Here is a 17,235-nt window from a genome sequence, read left to right as displayed (position 1 = left end):
TCCTACCAGTCACCCCTCCCCCTCTCAATTACCCTTCCCAACACTGGAAAAATCCCTTGCTATATAAATTGTTAGATGAAGATATGACAGTCCTTGCTAATAAAATGTTGGAAGCTAAACAACGTGAGTTTCATAGAGACACCAATGATTATAACGCTGGTTATGTTTACTTCTGGAAAGCAAAGGACTACAGCATTAAACACAGAAAAAGAGTCACTTGGAGGGATACAGACAGCTTTCATTTTTCTACATCTGAGAGCTCTGACACTCATACTAGTTCTGATGAGGAAGAAGATAGAGACGTTAGAGATAATATAAATTATAGGAGACAGTTTTTAGATCGCTAGCGCAAAGACTCTCAACCCCAGAGGATTTTTCAGACACGCCCAGGGAGAACAAGAAAGTTCCCAAGGGGACTTAATCAAGCCATAGATTTTGCAGCTTCCTTATAACACTTGTTACATGTTAACTATATCAGTCCTATCTGTGTTATTCTCTACCTCCTACTCCACTACCCTATGTGAAGATTGTGAGGAGCAGCAGTGGCGTAGGAGGTTAAGAGCTCGTGTATCTAATCTGGAGGAACCGGGTTTGATTCCCAGCTCTGCCACCTGAGCTGTGGAGGCTTATCTGGGAAATTCAGATTAGCCTGTGCACTCCCACACACGCCAGCTGGGTGACCTTGGGCTAGTCACAGCTTCTCAGAGCACTCCCAGCCCCACCCACCTCACAGGGTGTTTGTTGTGAGGGGGGAAGGGCAAGGAGATTGTAAGCCCCTTTGAGTCTCCTGCAGGAGAGAAAGGGGGGATTTAAATCCAAACTCTTCTCTTCTTCTTCTTCTTATGCTACAAGGGAGGGGCATGTGGATTGCATGTCTGTTTCAAAAAAGTTTTTTATTATAAAATGTTTACTTTATCTTAAAATAACTTTGTCATTTTGCAAAGCTTAAGAGAGGTCTTCAAAATTGACCCTGCAGAAATGAAAGGAATAATTTTTACTTCTGTTATTTAGTAAGAACACACATATTGTCAATAATAATTTCTAATTAAGTTAATGATGTACATTCATTACCTCTCCTGCATTATACTATGTTATAGTTTGTCAATCTTGTAGAAGAATATTTGGAAGTGCTACATTAGTCCAGAAGTGACATCTTCGACCACAGTTTATGGATGTTTCATTGAGAAACGTTGGCCCTTTCCGCACGGGCAGAAAGCAACGACTTCAGCCCGGTAAAACGCCGTTTTGGCGGGGACCCTTCGCACAGGCGCTGCTGCCAAATTGATGCAGCGGCGCTCTGTTCACACCCAAATGGTGTTTTCAAAACTCGCTCGGGGAGCTAGTTTTTCTGCAAACGCCGGCTTCCATCCGCTGCCATTCGAACTGCAGCAGGTGGAAGCCAACGTATTCCCCTCCCCGGCCCCAAATGCCTCCTTACCTCCTGCTGGCTGTCGTCACTCTGAAGAGCCCAGGGGACATGCCCCCTGGCCTCTGTCACTGCAGCCGTTGCTCTGGCTGTGGGGGCGTGTCCCCTGGCCTCCTCAGAGCGACAGCAGAGCGACGGCTGCCAGCAGGAGGCAAGGGGGCTGCGCGGTTGTGCGGAGCCTGCTCCAACAGCTGCGCAGCCCATGGGTCCATTTGTTCGAACAGCCCCAGAGCCTGCATCGGCATGATTAATGCCGATGCAGGCTCTCTCCCTTCGCTGTGCGGAAACAGCCAGAGATTTTTGTTTACTTCTGTCTACTTTTGTGTGAAGCTTATATGCTATAAAAAGATGAGTTCTGATTTTTAAGAAAAAATGGTTGCTACATTATCATCAGTAAAGGTCTTATTTAAGTTGATTCTCTTAATAGAATCACACAGTTATTGCCCTATTGGGTAAGGTATGTCCTGGGTGTGAATTCTTATTATACATACAAATCGTCACAGCAGGGGTAACTTTCCGGTGTTAGCTGCCTCCTAGATCCTTCCTGTGCTATAGCAAAGGAATTGTGGGCCAAAGTATAGTGGAAGTACCTATGACATTGTTGCCATCCTGTTGCATTTCTGTGTTTTCCCTCTGTCTTTCCATCTTTTCCCAAAACTTATTTGCAGGCATTTTTTAAACTCTAAAATGTGTTGGAAGCACTAGTCCGTTAAATCGAGACAGCCAGGGTTATATTGTCTCTCAGAAGGACTATCTTTTAAATTCCATCTTAATTGTTTTCTGTTCTTGACTTGGTTTCTATCTTTTTAACAGCAGCCCTTTGTGAGGGAAGTACTAGTATTCCCTTTGCAGCTAAAGTTGATGCTGTCACTTTTTATTTTTCTGATTGCTGATTAGCAGTCATGCTGTTTTACTGTAAAATAAAAAAGTGAAAAACTAAGCAATTGCTTTGTCGGCTCTGATGAAAAACAGTATTAATTTCCCACCCCTGAAATTATAATTAACAATTCATGACTGCTGTCACTGCAAGAACACAGGAAGTTATGAGTTGCTTTGTGAAACAATCAAACAAAAAAGTTGTAGGGAGAAGTGGAACCTTCGCTGAACATAACTTATTGGCAGGCAGGTTAAGTGTAACCAGTTGTTTTATGAATATAGTGAATGGGCCTTGTTGAATGGTTATGTTGACTAGAACATTAAATACAGTGTCTTGTCGAAGGCTTTCATGACCAAATTCAACTGGTTGTTGTGGGTTTTCCAGGCTGTGTGGCGATGGTCTGATAGATCTTGTTCCTAACATTTTGCCTGCATCTGTGGCTGGCGTCTTCAGAGGTGTATCACAGAGAGAAGGCACACTTCTCTGTGTGATACACCTCTGAAGATACCAGCCACAGATGCAGGTGAAATGTTAGGAACAAGATCTACCAGACCACGGCCATGCAGCCCGAAAACCCACAATAACCAATTAAATACAGTGTTGAGGTCATCCCTGCTTCAGTTCTTCTTTCAATTGATAAGGAAAAAGGAACAATAAAGTAGCTCAAAAGTGCCCTGAGCTGCATCCGGACGTTATGCCCAATGCAAGTTTCGTTTGTGGCACATTTCCCCTCCTCCAACATGGAATCTTCCTGACTGGAGAAACTATTTGGTGAAGCTCCAATTTGTTGGGGTGTCCAAATACAGGCACCTGGGCCCCTTCCACACACGCAAAATAATGCGTTTTCAAACCACTTTCACAACTGTTTGCAAGTAGATTTTGCCATTCCGCACAGCTTCAAAGAGCACTGAAAGCAGTTTCAAAGTGCATTATTCTGCATGTGCGGAATGAGCCTTGGGAAGAATGGAGTTTGGTTTCTTTTCCCAACGCAGTTTGCTCTTCTGCATGTGATAGGGGAGGAATGATGGGAACCCGTGAGCAGGAGAAGCAGTCCCTGTCATGGATATCTGTTTGCTATGACCCCTGAAGCAGACCAGCTATGTAAGTAGTACAGGACTGAGATCTAGAACCGCAGCTCTCAAATTACTTTTTCCAGTGGAGTGCCATCATTTTAGATGGAGCTTCAGATTTTTGATTAAAACCTGAGAGGTTGCAATTATTTGCTTAAGCAGATCTGCCAGACATCTGTACTAACCTTCCTCACAACCTGTGTTTACTGCATATGAAAACTAAGAATATGAAATGGGTTTCTAAAGAACAGATGGAAGCCGTTAGAAATTTGCAGCATGATCTGCAGAGGAGATCAAGCCAAAAGACCAGCGGAGTCTCCCTTTTTCCAGTTCTGCCCTTTCCTCCTCTGCAGATGACACGCATTTGCATGAAAGAATTATTGTCATATCATTTTGTCTCTATTGACATACATTGATAAAATAAAGGAAACAAGTATGATATAAGCCAGTTTGGGTCCCCATTTGTGTAGGTATGAATTAAGTAAGTAAATAGAGAAAATGAACTGATTTGGGGTGCTGTGTGGTTTCCGGGCTATATGGCCATGTTCTAGCAGCATTCTCTCCTGACGTTTCGCCTGCATCTGTGGCTGGCATCAGATCCTCTGAAGATGCCAGCCACAGATGCAGGCAAAACGTCAGGAGAGAATGCTGCTAGAACACGGCCATATAGCCCGGAAACCACACAGCACCCCAGTGATTCCGGCCGTGAAAGCCTTCGACAATACAATGAACTGATTTGTTTTTGTGGCTTTTAAAAGGGGCCAAAAAAACCCCAAAACAAAAGCATTGCACTGACATTTGGTCCAGGAACATTCACATAAAATCGCCTTCGGCAGCCTACAAGGGACGGAGCTAATGTAGCTTTAGCATCTCTTCCTCTTCACTTGGTGTCTAGAAAATGTAACTACTGAAAAGTGCTTGACAGCTGAGGAAAAACAAACCTATACAGGGGTGGATTCTGCAGCATATATATCATATTATTGGGCAAGCATTTATAGAAGAATGTCTTGCTGTCTGCACAAAATGTTAACATTGTCATCATTAATTAGTGCATTCTGGACTCATTCCGTGCCATGCTGTTTCACCTCTGTCCTTATGCATAACTGGATACCCCATTTGCAATGGCCTGGAGTAAACTATGTTTAATAGGGCAAAAGCCTGCCCGTTGCACTTCTAAAATGTTTTTAGTCCTTTCTTATCCTGTCTTTCATCCAAGGGGCTCAGGGCAGTGTCCATTGTTCTCTCCTCTCCCGTTTATCATAGCAACATCCTTATGAGGTAGGCTAGGACGAGAACGTGTAATGGGCCTGAGGTCACCCAGCAAACAATGGCCCTTTATGCATGCAGTGCTTACCCTGTAGCTGTCAACTTCGTGGTGGGTTCCCCCTCCTCCCCCCCACTGTTGTTTTTTTAATGGATTCTCCTGTTGTGAAGTGTCCCCAGCCCAGCCGCCCCTTTACCCGCCCGTTCTCTCCTTGCAACCTCCAGATGGGGATGTTGCTCTCTGCTGCCTTTTAGTATGAGCGTGTGTGTGTGTGCTGTCTTGGATCTAGAAGAAGAAGAGTTTGGATTTATATCCCCCCTTTCTCTCCTGCAGGAGACTCAAAGGGGCTTACAATCTCCTTTCCCTTCCCCCCTCACAACAAACACCCTGTGAGGTGGGTGGGGCTGAGAGAGCTCCGAGGAGCTGTGACTAGCCCAAGGTCACCCAGCTGGCGTGTGTGGGAGGGCACAGGCTAATCTGAATCCCCCAGATAAGCCTCCACAGCTCAGGCAGCAGAGCTGGGAATCAAACCCGGTTCCTCCAGATTAGATACACGAGCTCTTAACCTCCTACGCCACTGCTGCTCCTAGTGTTATTTTGGTAGACCAGGGGTGTCCAACTCTGGTGCTTCAGATGTCCGTGGACTACAATTGGCCATGCCAGCAGGGGCTGATGGGAATTGTAGTCCATGAACATCTGAAGCACCAGAGTTGGACACCCCTGTGGTAGACCATTTAGATTTCCCCAGTCTGTTGCTCCAGGAATAGAGCAGCAGTGTTAAAAATAAAAAGAAAGCTCTTCCAATTGCTGCGAAGTGCATGTAAGAGGGGGAGGAAGGTGTCTGTAACAAAAGCTCTGCCTTGAAGCGAATCTCCCCTACAGTGGGGGACAGAACACTAGCATACAACCAGGCAAATTGCCTCCTTTCTAGTTGCATCTCAGGCACTGAGCGGGACCTAAGATCTGTCAAGGCAGTGGCAGCTGAGTTGTGAGACAAATGTTTTTCAAATGTGCATCCTTTCTAAGCTCTCCTCCTATCTTGTAATCACAGAATGGATACAGAAAGCTCCTCCCCCTTGTCGTCCCTTAGAGGCTGAATGGAGATGTTGAAAGCCGGCCCGTTCCTTCCAGTTGCCAGTTGGGTGGAGGAGCTGCAGAAAAGTTAAAAGACAGATGTGCATCTGTCAGAATGTTCAAACATCCTGGCACCTCGGAACTGGTCAAGACTTTTTCTGTTATATTAGATTCTTGTCTTGCCTCTCCTCCCACAAGCTCAGGAGGTCATATATGCCCTCCCATTGTGAGGTAGACAAAATGGGGAGGAGATGACAGTCCCAAGATCATTTTCTGAACTTCATGGCATCAGAGGCGTACAGCCTATATAGAGTCATGGGGTCACACATGTCCCCAGGCGCATGCCACTAAATACCCCCCCGTCTCCCTGCAGGCCACTCAAGAGCTGGCCTGCAGAGGGGGTGGAGCTCGGCAGCGGGCAGCCGCAGCACCTGCCTGGGCCACCCATTGCCGCCGAGCCCCACCCCCGACCTCCATGCAGGCCAGCTTTTGCCCTCCCCAGGTCCAGCCCCATTGGGGGCAGGGGCACCTGGGGAAGGGGTTGTCTCCGAGCACCATTTCCCCTGATACGCCTCTGAATGGCACAGCGAGAATTTTGAACATAATCTCTCTGATACCAAACCAGAACACCATTCCTCAATGGAAGTACATATATCGCTCTCTCCCAGAGAAATCAGTGCTTAACATCGCAGTTCATTGCACCAATTTTTATTTAATTATTGTCAAATAAGAGTTTTTGGTGGGAAAAGATTTTGGCATGGCTTTGTTAGCCCCTAGAGTTGGGGCACATTACTTCAGTTTTTCTGATCCACATATTTACCTTTGACTGAGTATAACACGTGGGTACACTGAACTAGGTACAATCACTTTGTTTAATTGTCGTTTGAATAACTAGAAGAAAGGAAGTTAGAAAGTGGAATAAAGAAGATGCCTGTGAATATCTACCAGCGGAGTTGGCTAAAAATGGTTGGTTTCTTTTCAGGTTTCACCATGTGAGAAATGCCGCTGTGAAGCCAATGGAGAAGTGGTCTGCACCGTGTCTGCTTGTCCTCAAACCGACTGTGTGGATCCTGTGTACGAACCAGATCAGTGCTGTCCCATCTGCAAAAATGGTAAGTTAAGTATGCAGGCTTTAGCAGGAGGCTGTCGAAAAGCCAGCTTTTGTGTTCCGGCGGCAGTGACAGCCCATGCCTTTCTTGTAGGATATAACATTTTTCTTGCTTTGGGCGTTTTGTAATAATCCTTCTCAAACTGATATGTGCCATAGGCTTCATTGTAACATCTTTGGAAATCATTTGCATTTGTGCCTGTCGGATGGCTATGATCAATAACAATTGCATTTTGCCTTTAAAACTCTGCGCTCCCACAAAATCTCTGCTAGATTACTGTCTCCCAGATCTTGCAGGCTACGTGCTCCTTGATACTTAAGTGTGATGTGTGTTTCTAAATCCATATGCATGTGTGTGTTCTGACCTATGATTCTTTCTCTTCTTCTTTATCCATTTAGTCGTGTCCGACTCTTGGATACTCTGTAAACTGGTCCCCTCCATGTCTTTCAGTTGGTTGATGTTCATGCCCATGTCCCACTTAATGGTTTCCAACTAATGAGTCATTGGACTAGCCCAGCGATGGCGAACCTTTTCAAGACCGAGTGCCCAAATGTCAACCCAAAACCCACTTATTTATCGCAAAGTGCCAACACGGCAATTTAACCTGAATACTGAGGTTTTAGTTTAGAAAAAACGGTTGGCTCCGAGGCGTGTGTTACTTGGTGGCTTTGCTTTGAAGCAACCGTGCAACTGTTCCAACGGGTGAATCACGACCCTAGGAGGGTTTACTCAGAAGCAAGCCCCAATGCCAGCATCCGAGCTTACTCCCAGGTAAAGGATCACGCTTTAGTTCTTCGCATGAAAATCAGTGGGGTTTAACAGCGCTTAACAGGGTTACCTACACTGCTTCCCCAAAACGTGGTCTTAGGTTTAATGCTAATAATCGAGCCCAGTGGCCCAGGTCAGCCTAGGTGTATGGGGGGGGGGGGCTCTGTTTGCGCGTGCCCACAGAGAGGGCTCTGAGTGCCACCTCTGGCACCCGTGCCATAGGTTCACCACCACTGGCCTAGCCCATTTCCGTTTACCACTGGCCATTCCGAGTAGCATCTCTTTTTCCAGGGAATTTGCCCTCATCACATGGCCGAAGTGGGCCAGCTTCTGTCTAGTGGTCTTGCCCTCCAGGGACCTATGATTATCTCCTCCTAAATCCTACCCTACCAGGTTGAAAGTTGGATGGGAGACCACTGAAGTCCAGGGTTGCTATGCAGAGACAGGCAATGACAAACCACCTCTGTTTGTCTTGAAAACCCTGTGAGGGGGTCACCATAGGTCATCTTCAACTTGTCAGCACTTTACACACACTGCAGCCTCCTCCCCTCTTGCAGTCTTTCTCCCTGTTTTCATGATGGGGTCCTTGACTCCTTGAGAATTACTATCATGGTTTTCACTCTTCCTATCACCGTCTCCTTTTCCATGTTCTTTGGTAATGGCACAGTCCACAGAACAAGCAGATTTTCCACCTCCAGGCATTGAGAAGTGAGGAATGACTGCATGACTGTATATACACTACAGCTGTAACAAGGAAGAAAAACAACCAGGCGTGCCCCAGCACCTGTGTGATCAGGAGAAATCTTGTCCCGATGCGCATGCCCTTTGCGGCCTAGAGAGGAGGCACATTGGGGCAAAATTTCTTGTCCCGACGGATTTCCTCTTGTCCTGCGCGTGCTCCTCACTTTCCTCTTGGAAAACGAGAGAATTTCTGGTGTGACTTTTCGTGCCACAGCAGGGCGAGGGCAGGAAACAGCTGGCAGTGGGTAATCGGCCCCAGGCTCATGAGTAATAAAATGATTATTTTACGAATTTTTCTTTCTAATTGAAGTAGTTAGGTTGAAGTTGTCCATAAAAATACGGACAAATTAATAATAGCAAGAAGGTCAGGAGTGTCAAATGTGCCACCCAGGGGCTTAAGAGACCCGTGAGACTGCTGAGGGCTCACCAGGCTATATCGAGAATGAAGGGGTGGTTTGCCTAAGCTGGCTCACAGGCCTGATAAACCCTCTCAAGGCAGCCACCCCCACCCCCCCACCCCCCGCTGTGTGATCGCTAGTCCAGGCACCTCCCTTCCTGTGCTGTTCTGGGGCCAACCGAGGTGGCTACCCCACCCCAGCCATGCCCAACCAGGTCACTTTTATGTCATATCCAGCTCTTGTATCAAATGAGTTCAACACCCCTGCCTTACTCCAAAAACCTGCATAAAGTCCTTGGTTTTCCAGCGACTTAGAATTGCCATCAGCTTGAAGGCCTACTAAATTCTTCTGGAAGGCTGTTCCATAAAACAGAGGCAATTGCTGAAACAACTCATGAATGGGTAGCAGCGGATAGCAACTTTGTAAGGAAGGAGGGACCTAAAAGGACTGTTTTGAACTGGGAATTGAACTGGAAATCTAGTGAAGAAATTACAGAATGGGAGTAAAATGCTTTCTACAGTTGATAACAGACAGGCTCCCTCCTTTCCCTGCTGCAGTTGCTTTTAGTGCAATCCATATAGTGCATTGTGATAGTCAAGCCTTGGGTTATTGTTTCTTTGATCAGTGTAGCCAGGTGGGCACTCCCTGAATAAGAGAAAGCTTTTAGGCTAAGTGCAGTTGGAAAAGCACGTTTATTGGCACTGTGGTGCTCTGTTTTTAAAATAACAGGTAAAGGTGAACGTGCGCAAGCACCCATGTCATTACTGACCTATGGGGTGACATCACATCACAGTGTTTACTAGGCAGAAGAGGTTCCACTCCTTTTGTGAGTCTTGATCCAAAACCCATTTCAGGTCCTTCAAATCATAGAATCACATAGTTGGAAGAGGCTACAAGGGCCATCCAGTCCAACCCCTCTGCCATGCAGGAACACACAGTCAAAGCACTTTCGACAGATGGCCATCCAGCCCCTGTTTAAAAACCTCCAAAAAAGGAGACCCCACCATCCTCCAAGGCAGTGTATTCCACTGTCGAACAGCTCTTACCATCGGGAAGTTCTTCCTAATGTTTGGTAAACAAAAGTAATGTTAAGAAACAGTATCAGCAGCACAAGCAAGAGCAAAGCTCAAAGTCTACCTTCAGTAAGTCCTCCTCCCAGTATGAAGAAGGAAAGAAAAACTCCTCTGCCTGACACCAAGCATCCTGGAACTTCCAGAGCAATAGGCAGATGTCTTCAGCCTTTCAACAGCACCTGGGAACTCTCTTGTCAGCTACCGCTGAGTGATAGACAGGGTCTGTAAAACATATGCTAAAACATAAAGGCCCTGCCGCCAAACAGGTTAATTCAGATGCCAAACATCACCAATTGTCTCAGCTATAGAGCCACTTCTGGAAACAAGAGCCCTAGAGGACCAAAAGACATCTGGGGTCTATGCTGTTTATAGTCCCAAAGACAAACAGAGATTACTGTGCTATTATGGATCTGAAATGGTTGAACCACAGAACAAAAGGAAGACGTTTAGTTTAGATGGTTTCTGTAATAGTGCAGCTGTGGTCAAAAGGCATTTCCACCTTCCCTTGCCTGGTCAATATCCTCACTGGATTCGTTTCCTTTCAGCAGGGGCTGAAGGACTAGAATCAGAGGCACAGCACTCACGGGGACATGTGTAGTCAAATGTCCCCGGGCGCATGCCAGCGGGTCATGTAGGCGGGCAGAGAATCGCCCTCACATCTCTCCCCTCAGCCCGACCCCACGAGGCTGCTCCTTCAGCTGGCAGAGCCTCCACTGGCCAAAGGCCCTTGGCCTTGCCCCACCTGTGGCCCTTGGCCCTGCCCCACCAGGCTGCTTGAGGGGTGGCCTGCGGCAGGCTCCCACTGGCTAAGGTAAGAGGGGAATGGGGGGTGGCAGCCGGAGAAGGGGTTTCCCCAGGTGCTCCCCCCCACGCCTCTGACTGGAATAGAATATTCCTTTTCTCCATAAGTGTTTGCTTTGCGATCACCAAAGAAAATGGCTATCTGGTTACCATGCAGCAGGTAGTCCACATAGCTAACTCTGCAAGACAAGATTTTCCTGTCCCAGGAGTGGCAACCACAGATCATTCTCTGTGAGAGATGCAGAGCACTTCTCAAAAACAATGGCTCCACCCTCACCTGGCTCAGAGGGTTGGTGTTGCGCCCTGAGGCCTTTATATCGTGGGATGTCACAGGAGTTTGTCTTGTCCTCCCCTCTCCCCTCTTTCCCCCCTCTAGCTATACACTGTAAGCCACAAGAGAGAAGGGCCTAAAGGTGGCCTTGCCCACTGAAAACATTTGTACAAAACTTCTGGGAGGGGGGATTTTCCAGGGATTTGGAGCGCGATGCCTTCAATATGTGAATGACACCCAGCTCAGTTTCACTCTAACAGCTGAGCCAACTGTGGAACTCCTGAACAAATGCTTTAACACGTTAATTGAGCAGATGAGAGCCTATTATCGGAATCCCAAACCAGATAAGACTGAGGTTCTGTTCATCAGTGATTCATCTCCTCCTACAGGAGGTTGTACTATCCCTGAAATAACAGGCTGAATCCCACCCCATGGTTGGAGGCTTGGGTCTCCTCTGTGGCATGTTTTATTTATTTATTTATTTAGAAAGTTTTCATTCAGTTATTCAAGTTAGTCTACATAGCACATAAGCTTTTAGACAGAATAATATAACAGCAATTGAAACACTGAGAAAAAGAAGCAGTCAATATTGAATGCATAATTTAAAATGTTGAATTAAAATTAAAATAGCCACATAATCATTGAATATTTAAGTAGGCACCGAATTAATGGCAGTAGCTCATATTTTTTAGTGCAGCCAAGATCTATTTGGCAACTGCCGGAGAGATGAGATTTTTAGTTTCAGATAGATTATATAAGTGACAGTCCTCCAGACAGTTGGGAAAAGCTGAAAAAATGGGAGTTATCAGAGAGGCTGTCACTCTGCCATAGAGTTTGCAGTGTGATGAAAAAGCATGTCAGGGTTTCTGGCACCTCATGTCCACAAGAACAAATCCTTTGACCGCGAGGGGGTTGGAAAATCTTCCCTAAAAATCAGCAGTAGGTACCGTAATACATTGAAAAGGGCCAGGGAAAAGACAGCAACGAGAGGGAACCGAAAGAGAATATAGCTACGGCCAGTAACATACTTATTGCTGACAAATAGCATCGAAGGAGTAAAACCCAGGTACAATGGACAACAAATTCGATTGGCATCTGATGGAAGATTCCAGTCTAATGGTTCAATCTGTTTTTTAGTCAGAGTACAAGCCCTATCAAAGCTTGACTTAGACCACAGGTGTCAAACTCACGCCCCTCCAGATGTTATGCACTACAGTTCCCATCATCCCCTACCAGCATGATGCTGGCAGGGGATGATGGGAACTGTAGTCCATAACATCTGGAGGGCCGCGAGTTTGACACCTATGACTTAGACTAACCAGAGAAGGAAAACCTGATCCTGCTAGTTTAGAATCCAGAGGCTGAGAACAAGGACTTAGAAAAGAATCAGAATTTGATCAAAGCAAAAGGAAGGGAGGGACTGAGGAAAGTGTAAGAATAGTCCAAACTTTAGGGCAGCAAACTAAGCAGAGGTGACCAGCTGTTGCATGCCAGTGCCAAGACAGGACTGATGAAGCCACACGTCTGGGAGTGCCAAACAGGGCACGAAGGAAAGATGATTGTATGGGTTCCATGTCAGAAACAAAAACTTGGATCCATATGGGCCATGCTGGCAGGGGCTGATGGGAATTGTAGTCCATGAACATCTGGAGTGCCATAGGTTCGCCACCACTGATATAGGGACTCCATGTAGGAGTTTGGCTGTGATTTTTGTCTGTAAACCTGGTGGGGTATATTTATGTGTTTATTTATTTTATTAAATGTATATCCTGTCGTATCCCCGTAGGGCTCAGGGCAGGTTACAACATATTGGCTGCCCCTGGTAAAGAAGAATCTTTGGATAGCTGCTACATTCGTATTTGTACTTGTTAAGGTATGAGTGGAATAGAGAGTCCTCGAGAGAAAGATGAAATAATCAGCCTAAATAATTAAACAAATTAAGTTGATGTTTTCTAAAGACTGATTGAGGCTGTCTCCATTTGGCAAAGACCATTATTTTGGATTTTTAAGTGGAGAAATTCAACTGCACAGTAAAGTGAAAAGGTTTTTAAATTTTAAGATCTTGCCTTGTGGCCATTGCTGAGGGGGAAAGTGAAACAGCATCATCAGCATAGAGGAGAATAGGGACTGAATTGCCTGCCAGTATAAGAGCATGCATGTCATTTGCAATAGTTTCTGGAGAAGGTCATAAGTAGAGATTAAAAAGTTGCAGAACCAGAGAGCCCTGATGTACTCCTTGTATAGCTACAATTGGCTGACTAAATTACCCCGGTGGTTATATTGCACCCTCAACTAGGAAGTTGTGTGAAGATGTTTAGTTAAGTGTAAGAGCCTTTATGATATTGGAGTGGCCTCCAGTTTCTCCTAAAGATGTCTTTGGAAAATTGAATCAAATGCCATTTACAGATCAATAAATGTAGTATACAGTTTCCCCCTTTTTTTGAGAAGTGTACTTTGCAGCCAGATGGTGCAAGAAATGGGCATAGTGCAAAGTGGAAGTCCCCTTTCTAGAACCAGTCTGTTCAGAACCCAGAGCAGAAAAGTTCTTGATCCACGTTTCCAGTTTCAGGAGTAAATAACCATTGTATAATTTATCTAACATAGATGCTAATTAGATAGTAATTTACAGGGTCCTTGCTTTCCCCTTTCATGTGAATTCGTATAACAATAGAAAGCCTTTATGCTTCCTTTCTGAGAATGTGCATGAGGCAGCTTACAAAATAAAAATAGTAAAAACAAGATGATAAAAGGTATCCAATCACAATCCAGCACTGAAAACCCTACACTAGCTAAAAAAAAACAACAACCAAAAATAAAGGCTACTGACAATTCAAAAGAATAGTTTCCAAGCTAAAATAGTGTCCAAGAATCAACTTCTTAATTAAAAGGCCAACTGAAAAGATGAAAAGAAACGTATTGACCTTGCACCTGAAAGAAAGCAACACACCCTGTTTCTCCAAAAATAAGACATCCCCTGAGAATAAGACGTAGTAGAGGTTTTGCTGAAGTGCTAAATATAAAACATTCTCCCAAAAGTAAGACGTAGCAAAGTTTTTGTTTGGAAGCATGCCCGTCAAACAGAACACCAGAGCATGCAGCTGTGGAGCAGAAAATTAAGACATCCCATGAAAATAAGACATAGCGCATCTTCGGGAGCAAAAATTAATATAAGGCACTGTCTTATTTTCGGAGAAACACGGTAGGTTCCAGAAACATCCATGGGGTAAGATACATAACCTGAGCAGTCTACCTGGGCCGTCCACTTCCCCTCGCACATGGGAGAGCAGAGAGCAGAGCTTGGAAGGGTGAACTTAATTGGTTAGACTGAATGGTACAGGGGAAAGCGGTGCTTTTATCAAGAGCATTAAAGGGTTTTCCTTGATTGTTTTTCACGTTTCAGAAAATAGCTGGCATTCTTGCTGCCTTGAATCTTTTGCGCTGAAGGTTCATTGCTTTTAGTATATGTACATCTAATGATGCCAGGGAATACCACTCATTTTGATTTATGAAGGGGAAAGATCACAAATGCATTGTGACTAAGCATGAAAAGCAACTTCAGTTAAGTCATCCAGGCATTTAATGAATGCACAGATGGCAGATCACTGTGCTTGGGAAACATGGGAAGCAGTACCGCATTGACCCAAAGGTAAGACACCCATGAACCCCCATGTAACAACACATCTCACTGCCTAATATTGCAGTTAGCAAGTTACGCAAGGCCTCTAAAGAGGAAGCTACTCAGCATTTAAGATAATAAACATTCAGGTTAATTAAACAGGCAGTTAAGGACTAGATTAATTATACTCTCAGTGATATCATTAATTTTGACTCTGATATGGAGAAGCGTGCCACTCCAAGATGGCAATTAATTTTCTGTAGTAGCATCTAATAATAATTTTCTGTAGTAGCATCTAATAATAATAAAATAATAATCTTGCTAGCTGTTTTCTGAATGAACTGTTTAAGCTACAGCAGCGGCATATGTGAAGAAGGAGTCTCTTTTGACCAGTTTGAGGTAACCCTGTGGTTTTATTCTCATCCCTCTGTTATTTATTTAGCACGTTTCCCCTTCTTCCAAGGACTGCAGGTGAGCACACCTAACAACAGTGAAATCACATAAACAAATGGGGTTCAAGTGTCGACGAGCCATACAAAACCATCAAACCATGAACCGTGAAGGAGATGCAACAGATTTTACTGTGTTGCACCAAACACAGAAAAGGCTAAAGTTAATAAATACACCAATTACACTCTATAAAGAAATGCAGGTCAGAATATGTAACAAGGTATGCTGTATCCAAGGAAATCAGTCCTTAAAGTAATAGGGTCCTAATTATGGGAGAGTGTTAGTGGCAAAACCGCAAAATGACAAGTCAAGGCACGCCATGTACTTTTCATACAGTCTTCGTTATAATAGCATTCAGCTTGAAAGACAGGAATGGGAGAATGCTTTGGCCAGCCAGTAGTGGAGGAGTTTGGATTTATATCCCCCCTTTCTCTCCTGTAGGAGACTCAAAGGGGCTTACAATCTCCTTGCCCTTCCCCCCTCACAACAAACACCCTGTGAGGTAGGTGGGGCTGAGAGAGCTCTGAGAAGCTGTGACTAGCCCAAGGTCACCCAGCTGGCGTATGTGGGAGTGTACAGGCTAATCTGAATTCTCCAGATAAGCCTCCACAGCTCAGGCGGCAGAGCGGGGAATCAAACCCGGTTCCTCCAGATTAGATACACGAGCTCTTAACCTCCTACGCCACTGCTGCTCCTCTTTTTTTTTTAAGAGGAAGAGCTTGAACCTATACCCCACCTTTCTTTCCATCTTAGGAGACTCAAAGTGACGTATAAACTCATTCCCCTCCTCTCCCCACAACAATCACCTTGTGAGGTTAGGTGGGGCTGAGAGAACGTGACCGGCCCAAGGTCACCCAGCAGGCTAGTAGGGAATGGGGGAAATCTATCCGGTTCACCAGAGAGATTTTCCCTCACCAAGATAAAGAAGGGGGGAATCAAACCCGGCTCCCCGGATTAGAATCCGCCTGTAGCATTTTGTGGGATCCTGAGCCCACTTCGTCAGCTCTTCCCCGTCTTTGCAGCTGCCCACAGTCCTCTGGCATGAAGGATGATTATAGTGACAACTCACACATACTGTGACACACAACTCAATAATTTTATACTTGAGTTCCTTAAGGACCATAAGGCGTATGCCATCTGGATCCAGAGTCTTACTGGATTTAAATCACGCCAGTATTAGAAGCTGCTTCCCAAAAGCACTTCTGATCAAGCCAAATATAATGACCATTCACGATATCAGTGATTGGAGACGCTGCAGTCTCACAAATTTTGCTGAGCTGGTTAGCATTTGTAAACGCCAAGGAATCCTTGTTTTTTGTCCAAGACTCAGGAAGAAATCAGACATCTCAATAGAGTCTAATTTCAGCTGTTTTGTTCTGGAGTCTCCCTTTGAAGTTCTTCATGGTGAAAAATAATGACTTCTAGATCAGCAACAAAATCCCCTTGGAGATTAAAATATTCTCCCTCTGGTTTCTGAGTACTGAAACTTTAACAATGTGGTCCTATTCAGAATTACTCCAGTCTGAGCCCACTGAGTCCACTTGGCTTAGGCTGGAATAACTCTGCAAAGGTTCCCCTCTCGGATTAATTCCTGCCATGATGTTCTCCATTTCTATGTATGGGTGTGAAAGCTGGATAATGAAGAAGGCTGACAGGAAGAAAGATAATTCCTTTGCAATGTGGTGTCAGAGGAGTGTTTTATGGATACCAAGGGCCACCAAAAAGACAGTGGGGTTGACATCAAAACAAGCCTGAACTGTCCCTAGAAGCTAAACTGAGGCTATCGTACTTTGGTCACATAATGAAAAAACAACAGTCACTGGAAAAGATAGTAAAGCTAGGAAAGGTTGAATGCAGAAGGAAAAAGAGGAAGTCCCAAGGTAGGTAAGATGGATTGGCTCTCAAACGGAAACCACTGTCCTCAGTTTGCAAGATTTGAGCAAGGCTGTTTATGATGGGACGTTAGATACACAAGGACTGGACCTGTTTGCCCTGTGTCAAGAGCATCATGGTATGACTGATCGCGACATGTATGACATTAAAAGTTGAGCTTATGATGATGTATCTGGTGTTATATGGTCCTGTAATAGCATTCTTTGAATTGATCGGGGAACAGACTTGGTGTCTGGGCTGTTTCAAGGTTTATATGTGTATGGAGTGGCCCATTCATGTTGATAAGAAACCTTTTGAAAAAATTATAGACTGTTTGTAAGCAAAGAAACAGACAGATGTGAACCATTCGCCTTGATTCTACTTGAAGGATATAATAATGCATGTTTTTCTTGTTATGAAGAGCA

At 44.9% G+C, this 17,235-nt stretch overlaps 1 protein-coding gene across 2 annotated transcripts in view; it reads left to right on the top strand.

Annotated features, from left to right (window-relative positions):
* VWC2 (von Willebrand factor C domain containing 2) overlaps positions 1–17,235 on the top strand; it is a 92,066-nt gene that overhangs the window by 17,970 nt on the left and 56,861 nt on the right. For both annotated transcript variants that reach the window (XM_048511247.1, XM_048511248.1), the window contains exon 3: positions 6,694–6,823. In XM_048511247.1, the coding sequence (XP_048367204.1) occupies positions 6,694–6,823 (130 nt within the window). The remainder of the gene's footprint in view (positions 1–6,693; positions 6,824–17,235) is intronic.

The sequence above is a fragment of the Sphaerodactylus townsendi genome, linkage group LG11, assembly GCF_021028975.2.
Source record: "Sphaerodactylus townsendi isolate TG3544 linkage group LG11, MPM_Stown_v2.3, whole genome shotgun sequence".
NCBI lineage: Eukaryota > Metazoa > Chordata > Lepidosauria > Squamata > Sphaerodactylidae > Sphaerodactylus > Sphaerodactylus townsendi.
The sequence above is the reverse complement of the archived record's forward strand: the minus strand, read 5'-3'. Positions and strand labels throughout refer to the sequence as shown.